The sequence below is a fragment of the Alosa alosa genome, chromosome 21 (genome assembly GCF_017589495.1).
Source record: "Alosa alosa isolate M-15738 ecotype Scorff River chromosome 21, AALO_Geno_1.1, whole genome shotgun sequence".
Classification (NCBI taxonomy): Eukaryota; Metazoa; Chordata; class Actinopteri; order Clupeiformes; family Clupeidae; genus Alosa; species Alosa alosa.
The window spans coordinates 26363228-26379813 of record NC_063209.1 but is presented as its reverse complement, the minus strand read 5'-3'; the positions used below and the strand labels follow the sequence as shown (position 1 = coordinate 26379813).

Below are 16586 nucleotides of genomic sequence, written 5' to 3'. Positions count from 1 at the left end.
GAAAAGGGCAACATGCCCATGGCTAAAGAGACTAAATCACCACAAGCTACTGGCATTCTGGGCCCCAATATGTTTCAGCGATTAGTGCAAGGCGAATGCCAGAATTTAACCACCGCCACCAGGACTTGTGAAGGTAAAATGAGGTACCTGAGTTAACATGGGAGAGCAACTTCTGAGCATCGAAAATGTCAAGAGGAGTTAGTTTGATGCATCCTGATGGATGACGTGGATAGCCCTTTTTGGCCGGCAGTCTTGGCTGCGCCGATGCGGAATGAGTGAAAAGTGAACCTCTGAAGAGAGGTTACATTTAAGCAGCACGTTAGCTAGATGGCTGCTGAAAATCAGGTAAAGTGTGAACCGTAGTTTAAGGTAGTGAACGGGGACCAGGGAAGCAAAACATGGTTAGGGTTAAAAGGTTAAACATGATGTACTCAGGATCAATGCAGGGGAATAGAGCTTGTGGTTGCAGATGCTTGGGACCAGAGCAATGAGTTAGTTGATATGGGTGCTTGAGCATATTCGCGATCGGGTCATGTGGTTTAATATTTAGGATAGATAAGCATTATGACTAGTTTTGTAGAAGACTAGTGCTTGTGAAGCCAGATGTGTGTTCTGGTTCGATAGCTCACCTGCAGTGGCTAGAGTGAGATGAATGCATGAGCTGCAGACCCAAGGCCAAGATGGATGCGTGTGAGCTTCACCTTAGCACCTGCTCTTGGAAAGCCCCCCAAAATAAGATGAGCAGCATCAGTAATGCGAGGGAAGCATGACCTTGCGACGTAGACAAAGGACTTCAGGACAATTCATGCCTGTATGTGACAGGAGGAAGAAACATATGTAACTGAAATATGACGAGACAACGAACAGATGAGTGCTGGGGTACCACCATGGTGCTTATGCATCTCAGAGTGCAGAGGAGCTCTGAGAATGACTTAACGCGAGCTTGCTATACCAGCTGCACCACTGTGGCAGGATAGTACAGTTTAGAACTGGCTGCTGGAGAGACAATGAGTAAATGAGGAGAGAATAAGCAATACATATCGCCCAACTGGATGCAGAAATTATATTAGTCATGCGCCAAGCACTGGCCCCTGAGTGAGTGGAGGTGTGTGCATACACGTGACATTCCATGTGGCCAGGACATTTTTAATCAAAGCGACTGACAATGTACCCTGGGAATCCAGAGTTCACGGAAGCGTTTGCTCAGGGAGAGACTCAAGTCTGGCAAGGAGTATGATGCACGTAACTTTTGCCCCTTGCATCGCGGGGAACCAATATATGTGTAGCTGATATAGCGGGCCAGAGGCGATCTAAACAGATGACAGACGTAGTGTCATCCAAGTGCGTCGAAGTCTGGAATCAGGCAGTTAACATTGACCGTATAACGGTATCCTGAACCATGAGCTGGGCAACCAACGTCCAGGGCAACCCAGACAGACATGACGGCCGGGCAACCGGCATCCAGGGCCACCTGGACCAAACTGGGCAACCTTGACGAGCGTCATGAGCCGGGCAACCTGGACAGTGAGCTGGGCAACCAGCGTCTAGGGCAACCTAGACCAACGTGACGGCAAACAGGTTAAAGCTTAAACAATTCTCCCACAATGCCAGTGCAATTAAAAACAATTTACAAGGTAGAGCACAATAACGAAAAGTGCATCAGTGAGTGCCGGTTTTACACAGTCAAGAGTCAGTTCTAGACAGGTGATAAGTGCTGGGATTAGGAAGGCTAGTTTTAAGCCGTGCTACAAGAGGAGATATCCTCGAAAAGCTTGGCCTTCGAGATTTGTGAAGACGGAGGGATGACCCCCCTCCAGTATGAACTGGAAACATGATCCACACGATTGTGTGATTCTGTGAACCGGCACTGCCATCCCTGTAAGAAAGTAGATGTTAGTGTGATATGTGGAACTGCTTCTCCATTGACGAACTGCATCCCCTCAACGGAAGAGGGGAGGCATGATGCACCTGCAGGGGTTAGCAATTAAAGATTGGGAGGAGAATGTAAAAGGAACTTGTACGTCCTCCCTGGCGCGATCACTTCGGGTGAGCATATCTGCCAAAAACAAAACAGCCAAGGCAAAATAGGAGAATGGAAATTAGAGTACACATTTGCAGAGGATGTGACTGATGGCATGACTAGATGGGCTGAAATCACGTGGACACGCAGAGACCCGTTTTGTCTAAAGAGAGTGCATGAAGGGCGTGGCGTTGGCCTGAAGGAGACTTGAGTCTGCCAGTGATGGACCGCTCCGTTTGACCTGCGAGAAGGAAGGAGTGGTTAGACAGGCGACATGTAGCATCGTCATCGGTAAAACAACCAGCCAACGGCTACGTTGGTAGTCGTGATCAACGAACTTCCAGCATAGGCCACCATTTAAACTACAACTAGCAAAATGTAAAATTGCCGACATAATCATGAACAGCCGGTAACCATTAAAACCAATACATGGAGTGCTGAAGCGACCCACTGGTGGGCAGTGAGCAAAGTGAGGCCTGCCATAGAATTCCTAGGAACCCAATACACGATACGGAATCAGAAAAGACATTTTAAACATACAAAAGACGCTAGAAGGATATGTTACATACACAAATGACACAGCTTCTTAATTAAAAGCTCAACCATGTGGGCATGAGCCCACACTGTGGTGTCAGCTCATGAACACTGACATAATACGGGCATTGAAAAGAAAACACCTATTATTGCCTAGATAATAGCTTGTGTGACATACTGGCAATTGATGACCATGGGCCGGCGTGCTGTCATTTTGGTTCGAGCTTTGGTGTAAGACCCCCCAAAATTGAGAACCCAGATAGCTGAGAACGTCGGGGACGTCACGGCATACCTGTGACATCACAGATCAGCGGTAGCTGAGAGTAGTTTGAGCAACGGCAAGTGCATGCAGAGAATCACCCGAGGAAGGCCGTGTAGACTTCCTACCAGAAGGTATGGGACGCAATCCCAGATGATTAAACGAATGCAACGATGAACTGGCTTCCCGCAGCCATGCACAAGGAGTGATACCTGAACCGAAGGTCCAGCAGATGAGTAGCCTAACCTAAAGCCTATGCAGCCCAACGAGCAGCGAGGCAAATTAAGAGGCTACACAAAAAGACAACTGGTTTGACGACACTCAACCAAGGTAGACATCGAGATAACCACAGTGAGTGTAGAACATCAATTAAACAGGTCTTAATACAGGGTTGGGTTCAACGGCAGCGTGGTGCAGGCCAGCAATTTACAGCACAAATCGCAAGGATTATAAAATCAGCAGGAATTATGTAAGGAGGCTTAAATGAAAGTTAAACCGTGTCAGACAAGTCAGTTTGTTTGCTGCCCGCCGAATATCGTTGGCAAGCAGGTTGCATGACAGTGGGTAGAGTGTAGCTCAGCTCGAGGAGCTTGGGAAGAGAGCACGATAACCTTACCAACCAGACGCTGAAGCTTGAGAAATTGTTGCCGAAAACGACATGGGCCTGCAACAGAGTTGCGCGAGGACGGCGACCCGGCAGTAGGCTATCGTGAATTGAAGGCTGCAACAGCGTGAGCGTGACTGGCTCCGATAGGCAGAGATTAGCGATGAAGCGACATGCAGTGGCCCTGACTGAAGGACGCACAGGTCTGAACAGTGCAGCAAACGAGCGCGGTAGGATTGTAACAAGTAACGCCACTGAGGGCAGAAGGGGCGAATGTAAAAATGCAGAGAGCCCAGGTCCACGCGGAAGCCTGAGCTAGTACGTCAAAGTCAGCGTCCGGAGAAGCAGAAGCAGTGTTAGGTGGTACATCTTTAAAGAGCCCACTGAATTCCTATAGGCTAGCGCTGATTGAATGAGTTAATGATCAGATTGCAGGGCTTTCCCGAAAGTAAGCAACGCTAAGATTGGCTCCGTGTAAGCATGGGAGGAGTAAGCTACACTACGAGTCTTCCTAGTAGAACATTCGCTGAAGCTATCATGGAATAGCCAGCGAGTACGCTAATGGGGCTACCACTGTAAAAGACCCACAGCGGATGGTTTCTGAGTTTGTGTTTGACTGGGAAATGATTTTGCCTATATATATATATACATATGCTGTACATATTTAATGTAAGAATGTCATATACCGGTACTCACTCTCTCTCTCTCTCTACAACCCTCCCTCCATCCTTCCCTCTCTCCCTCCCTCTACCTCTCCTTCTCCCACTCTTTTCCCTTTCCCCCCTTTTCCTCTATCTCTGTAAGAGGCAAAATGGAGTCTCTATATTGCACCCCCCTCTTGCCTCCTCATGTTTACTCCAGCAGTCCACCTTCATTTAAAACATGCAAGTGGAGCACTGATATTGTATACTACAGGATTACTTACATTCTGCTGCAGGGCAGAAACATATACTGTAGGGACTGCATGCTTGAGACATATAGGGACTGCATGCTTGAGACATATAGGGACTGCATGCTTGAGTTATCAGGATGGTGCCCGTATGATTACTTTAATGCATCCTGCTTTAATCTACAACTAAATTGACATTGCGCATGCATGCGCTGTATCTTAGGGGTGTCTTAATATCGTGTATCCTTTGAATATATCATGGATTTGTGTTATAGTTTTTTGCATATGTGAGCGTTTGGGTATATGGATGGTGTGCTCAGACAAGATAAAGAGATGGTTCCTCCTCTCTGTCATGTGGCAGATGTTACTGCGGTGTTACTGCATAGAGTTATGCTCATGACGTGATGCTAAGTGGAAGTACTATAAATGGTCTCATAGCCCTGTCTACTTATACTATAAACAGGATGTCATAGTGTCTCTAAAGAAGAGATGCCTTTTTATATGCCTTTTTTTTTAGTATTTCTCTCTTTTGTAGATAAATTTCTTCAAAACTCATTCCGGCAGCTTTGCAGTAGGTGTAGCCTGACCTGTCTTTATGGGCCAATCGCTATCTCATTAGGAGTCTGCTAGTGATCCCTCTGCACAAGTCATCTGTCTCACTTTAATGCTTTTCTCCTTCTCCTTCCCCGTGTCTCCCTACCTTGTGATCTCTCTCTCTCACTCCACACACACACACACACACACACACACACACACACAGTCTCTCTTTCTCTGTAACACTCTCTCTCTCTCTATTATAAATTTGTAGTCTGTTAACTTCTTCGGAAGTTGTTTCTTGCTACTCACCACCTGGTATAAAGTTATGGTCATAATGCCATGTTACGTGGAAGTACTATAAATGGTCTCATCCTTGATTGTGACAATTAAAACACATGATGATTGTGACGGTTAAAAAGGGAGAGTTGCACTGCGCGTAACACTGTTTTTTGTGTTATTTTAGTCAACTACCAAAGAGAATGAATTTAATTGATAAATAATTCAGTTGATTTATTTGTGGAAAAATAGATCTGAATGACAGAAGGCTGACTAGATGGACCATATCTCTTACAGGCTCATGTATGCTATAATCTGACTGGCAAACAGCCTAAGAGTTGATCTAGGTTTGAGGCCTGCTGTTAAAGGCAAACCTATACAAGACTGTCATGCACATTAGGAAACACACCAAGCAAACAACATAATCACTTAATCGCTTAATTTCCGGAACTCATAATTTATCTTGTCTGAGCACAATTGTTCTACATATCAGGCAAATAAAAGCTATGAAATGTATGATGAAAATGGAGATTGGAGCCAGGCTCATGTGTAAACTCTGATTACAGTAATACCTCCTGCAGGTAGGCTAATTGAAATATGATCTGGCTATTTGGTGTTGGTCAGGTAGGGCCAAATGCTTTGAATGCTGACTCACCCAGGTCAATTCACAGTACTGTGTGTGGTTGTGAGTATCACAAGGTATGATGTAGTCTATACACGAACATTGACCCTCAGCAGGGCTTGTTTGCGCTGAGTCACTATATCACAGGAAGAATTGACTCAAGTGAATTTCTATTGAAATTGACGGACTGGGTTATTCACAACAATGTTTTCATATTCATGGATGAGATGTATGTACAAAAAATTGGTGTACCCATGGGATCATGTTTTTCACCTAATTACGCATGTTTGTATTTGGGCCTGTGGGAAAAGGAACACATATTGAACTCATGCAATCCTTTTTTTGAATGTATTATGTAGTATGGTCGCTACATAGATGATGTTCTTTTGATTTTCAATGGGTCTGAAAGTCTGTTGGACTTTCATACTTATGTTAATGGCATTAATCCCAATATTAAATTGTCATTAGACTACTCACTTGATAAAGTCAATTTCTTGGATTTGACTATCTATAAGGGCTTGGAGGGCCAGCTACACACTACTCTTTTCAGGAAAAGCACCTCCCGTAATACCATCCGTAGAGCAGACTCGTTTCACCCCCCGCACCTTATACGCAATATCTCTTACGGCCAATTCCAACGTTTGAGACGTATCTGTGACAAAGACAACGACTTCAATGAACAGGCCGAATCAATGGCTATGAGGTTTTCAGATAGGGCGTATAGGCCAGAAGTTATTTCCCAAGCTGACAGTAAAGCGCAGGCACTTCAACGTAACATTCTACTTGAGAAGAATACACATAAACGGACTAATAAATCACCACCATACTTCGTCACTACTTACAGTAGACACGCGGCACGGATTAAAAACATGTTAAGGAAAAACTGGTTGATCATTGAGAGTGATAGCCAATTACGAGAAGTGTTTCCTGAACCTCCAGTAATATCGTTCAGACGCGCGCCTACTCTTAGGGATAAGTTAATGCGCTCATACCTCCCACCTGAGCGAAAAGACTCCTGGCTCAGAAAACCTATAGGTACTTTTAAATGTACAGTATGCATTGCCCCCATTGTGCCAATGTCAACCAATCCAAATGTTTTTTGGACGCAAGAACCAACAAAACATATGAATTAAGGGATTTTATTAATTGTAACACAACATTTGTAATTTATCGTTTGGCATGTCCTTGTGAGGAGGGGTTCTTTTATGTCGGCCGCACAAAAAGACGGTTAAGGGACCGTCTTGCTGAGCACAAATATGCCATCAGAGTGGTGAATAAAGATTACCCCATGGCTAGACATTTTAACGAGTACCACAACAAGAACGACTCCTTGTTAACTATACAGGGCATTGAGCATGTCAGACCTTTGGCAAGGGGGTGCCATAGGTTACAGAGGTTGAACCAACGAGAGTCGTTCTGGATACATCGCCTGAATGCTATGGAATATCCTGGTCTAAATGAAGATATCGATTTCACTTGTTTTTTATAGTGATGTAGGCCTACTGATGTGAATGTCACTGTATTTTTTTAATATAATTTTTTATTTTACATTTCTTTTCCTTTTTTTAATTTCCTTTCTGCTGTGTTAATGTACAAAGGATCACCTGTTGTAGAGTATACATCTTTTCTGGTCATATGACCTCTTGACCCTACAGTATATAGGTGAGGCCTAAGTCCTCATTCACTTGTACATGCCCTGATGAAGACCAAGTGTGGTCGAAACATGTTGGCGTTTTAAACTATGGATTAGCCAGTAACAAATAAAGGCTTTTAAAATATACCTTTCTCAGTCACCTTTCCTGGAGTGCCTGAATTCGTTTTCCTTCTCATGAACTGATCCCATTTTCCAAGAGCACCCAATACGAGGATAAAGTCTACGCTTTACAACCAAGAGCTACCAGCCTCTTTTGCTGAAGTATGATGTAGTCCATTTAGATTTGTGTTATCTCATATATTGTTTTGTGCTGTATTATGGAGTTTTGGTCTACTACAGCCAGCAGGTAACCTACTTAAAAAGCATGTCAAAACATCAACAGCAGCCTGCCTGGCATGGTTAAAAGCTTGCTAACAGGTATCTTTTGGTGATGTTGTTGGCAATGTCATACTTGAAGGCTTTTATTTCGTTTTCTCGTGGTGTTCTGACCTGATCCACAGTGCTTCATAGAGCATAGCCTGGCTGAATGACCTGATCCACAGTGCTTCATAGAGCATAGCCTGGCTGAATGGTGGTGAGTGTGTATCTGTCCTTCGCGTTGTATAAAACAAATCTGTTCACTGCTTTGTTTACAAGAAAGACACTGTAAGTACTTTTACAGGATCAAGTGTATTTGAACTCGAACATCAGACCACATCTCTTTGTCTTTTTTTCTGATGTTCTCCATGATTGATTTGATGGGCGAAGCCAGGCATGAAAAACTTACCAGAGCATATGTTCTTAAAATGCAGACAAACAAACCCAACGAGGAACGTAATGGATGCCATGGGCATGCGATCGCTCATACTGTATCTGGAGTATTAGATGACAGTCATTGCTGGCACTCATGATGTGACATCTGAAAGAATGACAAATGTGTTTGTTGTGAAAGGTGAAATATGACCTACTACTGTCTGTTGTCGACACAGATGAAATGTTGTCTCGAGATCAAACATAATTCTGCAGTCTAAAGAAACGATGTCAACATTCTGTTTAATACGTGCTTTAGTGCTGCACTGTGTGCACTCTGCATCTTCATTCCTTGCTTCAGGAATGTTAGTGGCTATTTTACATTTGGCTGGAAAAGCATTTACAAACCAAATACACGTGAGGGATAGCCATGCATGCCAACCAAATACACGTGAGGGATAGCCATGCATGCCAACCAAATACACGTGAGGGATAGCCATGCATGCCAACGGGGAAGATTTATTTGATCATGGCCAGGTTTCTTTTTTCACCTCCTTGACACACAAATGTGAAACATGAAAAGTGCAGAAAGGGAGAAAACTCTCCAAATCAATATGAAATGTTATTGACAAAGAGCATGTTTAGGTCTGAAAAGCTTGATTGTTGTGTTCTGCCTGATATAATTTTCCTCCATCTTAATTTCCCTCCATCTGCCTGTAATTTGATATGCGAACCTGTTATTAGCGAAACTAATGAAATAATGGCTCCACACATCCTGGGAGAATAAATGATGCCGGCTCTCTATGCTGTATGTTTTCCACTGTTCTATTCCATTGCATTTCTGAAGTTCATTTATCAATGTCAATGGATTTGTCTAAATTTGTAAAATGAATGACCACTAGAAATAGATTTTATATAACACCCTAGTTAAGTGTTGTTAAGCCTCTGGGGGTTCTCTCATTCCAAAGTCAAACACAGTTCTTCCTCACTGAGACAGAATGAGTGAGCAGAGAATCAATAAGTTGAGCCTTTGCATGCCTCTTCAGTTACATGCACAGATGAATGGAGTGAACTGATAACTGCATCGTTAATTGTGCCCCGGGCACATTTTCTCTACACGGAAGAAGAAAGGATTTTTTAGCGAACAAATTAACTTGATCAACGACCTTTCTTGTGTCCAACCCCCTCTATCTTTCTCTCTCTCGCTCTCTCTCTTGCTCTCCCTCTCTCTCTCTCTCTCTCTCTCTCTCTACCCCCCCCTCTCTCTCTCTGTGACTGATCATAGGAAGGGCACCTTGCTGCTGAATAATGTGAATGCAATAATAGCCGCATTACTCATGGCTTTGGGGGAGACTGCAGGCTCTTTTGAGATGCTCATCATTGGCCGCTTCATCATCGGCGTGGACTCTGGTGAGTGGCCCTCTTATCTTGACCCAGTAACCGAACTACCACATGCCTCTCACCTCCCTTTTGTCCGTCCACTGCAAACGTTTATTGCTACCTCAGGACGGCCCATCATTTTTCACATTAAAGTCATTATATGAGGTGTAAAAATAAAGCCAGGAGGTAATTACACTTCATTGATGTAATTTCATTAATTTAATTTATGAGGATGGATTTTACTCTGCGAATGTGTACCCATTAGTCTTAATGCGTTTTGAAAACTTGAGACCTTAAAAACAGTTTCTGAAGTCAGGCCTTATTTAGGTTTTTACACACAGGTCATAACCATTCAGTGATGTCCTGTGTGTGTCTCCTCTCTCTCTTGACTAAGATGGCAGGCATTTTCTGTAACTTTAAACATTGTTTATCTCTGTTAAATATTTTTGTAAAACTCAGTTTGATTGCTGAATGAAATGCAGGAATGGCAAATTGACAATTCAGACATTAGTTATTCTCTGCATGTACCCAAGACACATTGTTAGGCTGCATTACCCGCCTCTCCATTGTTGTGGTAGTGACACTGTTGAAACCTCTTGTGCATCCTGGAGCGATTGTCTAATAACATTGGAATATGAAGGACATTAGAGGCATTGATGCCTGCTGTGTAATATTGGTCTTGAGTTGGGACACACAATTACTGATCAAGTAGCTGATGTAGAACTGATCATCTTGACAGTAATTTCAAGGTGGACTTGGCTGGTGTCATCAGCCGCTAGGACGGATTGATGGCTAATAACATGCTGTCCAGCAGGGACATGAGGAAGGCTGTGAGGAAGTGACAGAGCTGGACTGCAAGTCAAATCTTTAACTAGAACGAGACCACGCCACCCTTCAGACCAGTGACAACACTTTCCATTTCTTGGCCGATAGACCAAATTCACAGTGTCCAGGTGTCCGGCCTCATTGATGTTAATGATAACCTTAATTGGCAGGCTAAAAAGTCTTCCTGTTTCTGTCTTTCCTGTGGACTTTTCTTTTGCTGTCTATGGGAAAGTGCTCTTCCACAGGAAGTTGATTTGCACAGCGGCCCCATCTTGTGAAATGGGCTAATTATGTTAGGAGGCAGATATCCCCAAATGGGACTCAATTAGATCTGTGATGGTCTTTTCCTTTTCTTTCTGAATGTTAATAATCTTAAACTGTATGGAACAGAATTGGAATTAGAACAATCTAACTATTCTTTCAGAGCAAAGACAACTGATCACTCACAGTGCCTCTAGAACATACCCTTCAGCGGTTCCCCAGAAAATTCTCTGGACAGTATGATTTCTTGCCCTCGCTTTGTTCGTTTGATCTGACAGGCCACCTCACACCAGACTCTGTGTCAGGACAGGTCAAAAGCATTAGTGTCTGGCCTGTCTGTGTCACTTTTGATGGCTCTCGACTCCCCCGAGCCTTTTTTTATATATATGATTGTGTTACGTCCCTAGCTGTTTGTGTTCCTGCTGTCTCTCCGTATTTTTCAGACACTCCAGCAGGGGGCTTAATTGCTGGACCAGCCCTATAAAAGGGGTTGGTTGACGTCACTCCAGGGGGGCCGGCTCGTTTTTTTGGTTCCTCGCAGAACGCCACCGCTGCCTCGCTACGCTTCGCGCTACGCTTTCTCCAGTCTCTTATTTAGCTGCTGCAACTTCGGGTGGCGATTCTGATGCGCCTCCGCTTGATGGTGTAACTGGAGATTCTGTTACAAATGCTCCGTCTGTACCATCGCCTGACATCGGTGGTGATCCTCTTGCTCCTGTTTCGCCTGTTCGACCACCAGCCCAACCTTTCGATGTTAGCCGTAACATTCGCATGGTACCACCATTCAATGAACGTGAAGTTGAGGTGTATTTCACGCATTTTGAACGAGTTGCGGTAACCTTGCACTGGCCAGTTGAAGTCTGGACTTTGCTTTTGCAGACTGTGCTTAGTGGCAAAGCACAAGCTGTATATTCGGCCCTTAGTCTTCAGCAAAGTTCTGACTATAATGCAGTAAAAACGGCAATTTTACATGCATACGAGTTGGTACCCGAAGCCTACAGACAAAAGTTTAGGACTCTTAAAAAAACTGATGAACTTACGTTTGTAGAGTTTGCTAGAGAGAAGGGGAGAATATTTGATCGGTGGTGTAATGCGATCAATGCACACACGGAAGAAGCTTTGTTATAGCTTTGTCATAGTCCCCTGACCCTAGCAGGGGGCAGAACAGATTGACAGTCCCTCAATGTGCAGAGATTTTCACTGTCTTCTGTCCTCTGTCTATTTGCTGTTGCCAATGTTTTAATTGCATTCATTTGACACCCTCCAACTGAGATTGTCGTATATTGTAGCATTTTAAATTAATATTCATTAATCTGGAGTGAGCCGTGAATGGATATTGTGTCAGTTAGACAACCATGTTACTGGATCTTCTTACCATGGAGCCACTGTGCATGAGCAAGTAACTAATAGGCTGTGACAGGCTCAAATATTGGGACACAATATAGCATTGTTCTTACCCTCATTATCTGTTAATCCTTCATTCTCAACTGTTCTGAGGTATGATTGTGTAGTTTCTCACTCTGTAAATGTGTAGGACTAATTTGCATTATGGGATTATCATTAATTCATTGCTTCATTAATACTATTGATGGAACTATGGTGGTTTTAATGACTACAGTAGCCACTAATGACGAAGCCACGATTATTTCTAGACACAGATGTGGGTGGGTTAGTCTTTTTAGAATTCAGTAGAAGTTGTCACACCAGCATTCTTCAACATGGATGATTCTTGTTTTTTTTCTAGAAACATCCCTAAAGAGGATATTCATTTTTTTTGTGGACAATAAACTTTTCAAATGAAAAAGCAATACATTCAATTGAGAGATCCATTGCATATTGAATCAGTACTGCCAGCGTTACCGTTTAGACATCAGACTGTAATTTGCCACAATGTGCTACTAATGCAGATGGTCAGACTAAAAAATGCACCAATGAGAAAAGCCTAACAAATAGAAAATGTGATGACCAGTGTGGCCAGTCTAGACAGCATTGCTGTGGCCTAATCAAATCAAATTGTAGATCTAGCCATAACTGCTACTTAGAGTACTAGCGCCACAGTCTATTACAGAAGATGCACTACTGGGAAAAGGGATTGCTGTAGCACAGTTGAATGAACACTTCATAATTGCCTGCAACAAATGGGCACAAATTGCTGCCATATGAACATTCATGTCCTGACCTCTGAGGATGCAGGCACCGGTCTGCTTCCTTGTTGCTTTAGCAACTCTGCTATGGGGTACAAGGGCGACACAGAGTGGAGGCGCTGACCTGTTTGTTTTGCCCCTCTCCCCCAGGGATTGCCCTGAGCGCTGACCTGTTTGTTTTGCCCCTCTCCTCCAGGGATTGCCCTGAGCGTCCTGCCCATGTATCTGGGGGAGATCTCCCCATGCCAGATCCGCGGCTCCATCGGCCAGTTCAACTCCATCTTCATCTGCCTGGGAGTCTTCATGGGCCAGGTGCTCGGGCTGCCGGAGATCTTCGGACAGGTGAGGCATAAATCACAGCTCCCTTCTCTTCCTCCCTGTCGGTGTGATGGTGCTGAATCCTCTAGCTATGGACCCTTTCAAGAGAGTTCCATTATCAGCATCATAGTTGGCCCCACAAGGCTTCCGTTTTAACATTCCATATGTTATCTTAATGCAGAGGAAGTAGATTGGGGCCCAAATAGAATGTTCAAGCATTGTTTTTGTTTACCTTGTTGAAAGGGTCTATACTAAGCCTTCTCATCTCTCAGATGGCTCCCACTAGCCCTTCACATGACATTGCACATGAAAAGCTAAGATGTAATGGAATGCTCATTTGCCCTTGTGAAGCCATCTCCCCAGTCTCTCTCTCTCTCTCTCTCTCTCTCTGTCCCTCTTCCTCTCTTTCACTTTCTTCCTCTCTCTCTCTCTCTTTTTGTCTCTCCCTCACTCTCCCTTTCCCTGTCAGCTTAACGAGGCCCATAAGTCAGGCCCCACAGGCTTTAATTCATGTGTCCTGAGATGGTTCTTTACCTCCCCTGCTCTTAAACATCCTGCTCCTCCCAAAGATTCTATGGTTACTAAGATTCTATGGTTACTAAGATTCTATGGTTACTAAGATTCTATGGTACTAAGATTCTATGGTTACTAAGATAAGCCGTCCTGCTCCTCCTGACAGCCTCTCTCTGCCCCGCCCCCTTCCTTTCTCTTCTTTCCTCCATCTATTCTGTCATTCATCACTGAATCACAGACAGAGATGCTAAAGCTCAACACACGCTCCATACACACATGCACACGCACACACACACAGACACACACACACACACACACACACACACACACACACTCACACACACACACACACACACAAACAAGCACGCTTCCTTTTCTCATGGGATCACACACTATTAGCATTTCACACTGTGCGCCTTGCGAGATTTCCCCCATAGTGCTGCTTAAATATTCAGTCAACGTGGTTGTACCGTCGGCCCCAAATCACTTGTGAGTCATGCAATAAGACCTGCTGGGAATTTATCAGAGCTAACAGTGTGCATTGTAGTTCTCTGCCACACAGACACCTAAACTACTTTCCCCACTGTGTTTGTTGGGTTGTAGTGTTCCTTCTAGTGTTTAAAGATAGCGTTTGCTCTGTGGGACTCTGTGGGTGTCTGTTGCAATTGTGGGAAGGTCTGTATTCAGCAGATTGTACTCCACTCCTGTTTGCTTTTGACAGGAAACAACGCTGTCTATTGCACTACTAGGCATTTGAAAATGTCCACAAAGTAGTGAAATATTTATTTTAAGTACGTATCTACTCTGTCTAGTCTTAAGAGGCAGGAACATGTACTAAATTCATAATCAGAAGTCATTCCACATCATGTCCTTCACATAAACTACTTCAGTTTTATTAACTGTTTTAGGTGTATTTTAGGGTATTGAGTTTTCAATTCCATGGGGAAGACATAGGATCTGACATTTGGTAGACTGTCCAAAGCCATTTGTTATGCAGTGCAGTTAGAAGTAGGACAAGGCTTGGCTCTACATCCCATGAATGGCACTGCATTGTGTCTCAATGGACATGCCTTGTCCTGCACCACCTGATTACGTTTGCTACTGTCAAATGAAATGCATGTTTCTGACCACCATGCTGCTTCCTGGAAGGACACTGTGTGGGCTATTTTTAATTCAACCATGCCATTCTCATGTAAGATGGCTTTCTGTCGGAACTCATGCATAAGTTATGAGCAAACAGGGGTAGGGTCTGCGCATGTCACTACGTGTTCGGAATAGCATCCCACTAATGTGGGATGCTGTCATATTCTGGAGTTGTACATGCACCTGGGCCCGGTAAAGATAGATGACCTATGTGAAGATGGCTTCTGTGAATGGCCAAGGCATATTTGTGTCCTCTATGGTAAAGTGGGTTGGTCATCTTTGACTGAAAGGAGACATAATCATTGGTATCTCTTTATTTACAAAGGTATTGTTGGAAAATTACCAGGTTATATTTCAAACATACTTGTTTGGAACAGGACCATGGATTTCCACCATGTGGGTCCCCCCTTGCTTTGATGAGCAAATGTCTGTGTATGTGTGTTTGTGTGTCTGTGTGTGTGTGTGTGTGTTTGTGTGTGTGTTCTCCCACACTAATCTTTACCTCACTGTAAGTAAATGCTTCATCTTCGTCACCCTGCATAATTGATCTGACACTTCATTAGCAGGCCATGGTAGTGTGTTGGAGATGTTGACGTTCTCAAGGGCACTTGGCAGGCTTCGGTGGCTCATGCAACGCCCGAATCTAACACCGCTAATCTACACAACATTTAGCCATTCATGTGGAGTCCTTGCTAATGTTCTACCTCATAAGCTCTCTTTCCAGGCTTTCCAAAGAACATAATGCCACTCTGCCACAAATGGCACAGATAGCCCAGTGAGAGACACAAAGGGTTCTGACACCAGCTATCAGGTTACACAGTGTTCAATGACGCTTTGAAGGTCATCTTTTTGGATCATAAATTTGTGGCAATAGCAACAGAATAATGCTTAACTTATATTCACCCAATAAGTGTGACTTTACCTTAGCCTGGCTAACGTCAGACCTCATCTCATTGAGATGGGGTCTGGGAACTAGACATTCATTTTCTTGTATTTGAAACGTGGTTTACGAATGCCCAGAGCCATTTATTGGGCACTACGAATGTCTATCAAATGCGTTTGTACGTAACTCATAACGGCTTCGGTGTGTCGTCATCGTCTTGCTGCCCTCCCTCCATTCTGTGATTGGTTCCTTTGTTGAGGTGAAAACGAACTCCATGGAATCCAGGCTGCCTAGCAGCGTGAATTAAATTGCGCGCGTAAGGCAGCATGGGAAAACCCAGGCTAACTTTACCTGGCTTTGGAGATTCTTTTCCATTTCCATTCTGTGAGAGTTTGAATAGAAACATTTTTACTGGCTGATGTATGCATAATTAATGTTATAAAACACATTTTATATTATAGCAGATTATTAGCTGTTTTATTGATAGATAACAGAAAGACATGACATTGCAAAATTTCTCTTTATGGATGATGTCTTGGTATAACCTTGATATAACCATTATGTTATACTGAACCATACTTATTTTTTGACATCGTCGATGGCTAAATAATGACCTCCAAAAGGCCCTGAGGACTGATGCAGAATTCAGTCATCTACCTCAGAAGTATTCAGGTCAGAGTCGACATCCTTTATTTGGAAAAGCCATGTGCATGAGATCCATTCTCTCTACTGGGGCTAAAATAACTATGTTGAGTGTCAGGGCATCTGAAAGGAACAGGAATATCTGAATTTTCTAAGTGATTTTGTTTCAAATTCTGGTTAACCTTAACTACAAACAACCACGTCATTTCTGACACAGAGGTCAAACACTATCAGTAACAGGGGTGTAACGGTACTGTTAAATTACGGTTCTGTGTGTACCTCGGTTTTGAAGTCATGGTTCTGTTCATTTTCGGAATGGTAGGCCTGTAGGTGCTGCAAGCCTAAAACTCACT

The 16586-nt window shown here is 43.6% G+C and overlaps 1 protein-coding gene across 3 annotated transcripts in view; it reads left to right on the top strand.

The window, feature by feature from the left end:
- The window catches only part of slc2a9l2 (solute carrier family 2 member 9, like 2), a 179223-nt gene that overhangs the window by 41376 nt on the left and 121261 nt on the right, over positions 1–16586 (top strand). For all 3 annotated transcript variants that reach the window (XM_048231047.1, XM_048231048.1, XM_048231046.1), the window contains exons 5-6: positions 9410–9534; positions 12931–13076. In XM_048231047.1, coding sequence (XP_048087004.1) covers positions 9410–9534; positions 12931–13076 — 271 coding nt within the window. The remainder of the gene's footprint in view (positions 1–9409; positions 9535–12930; positions 13077–16586) is intronic.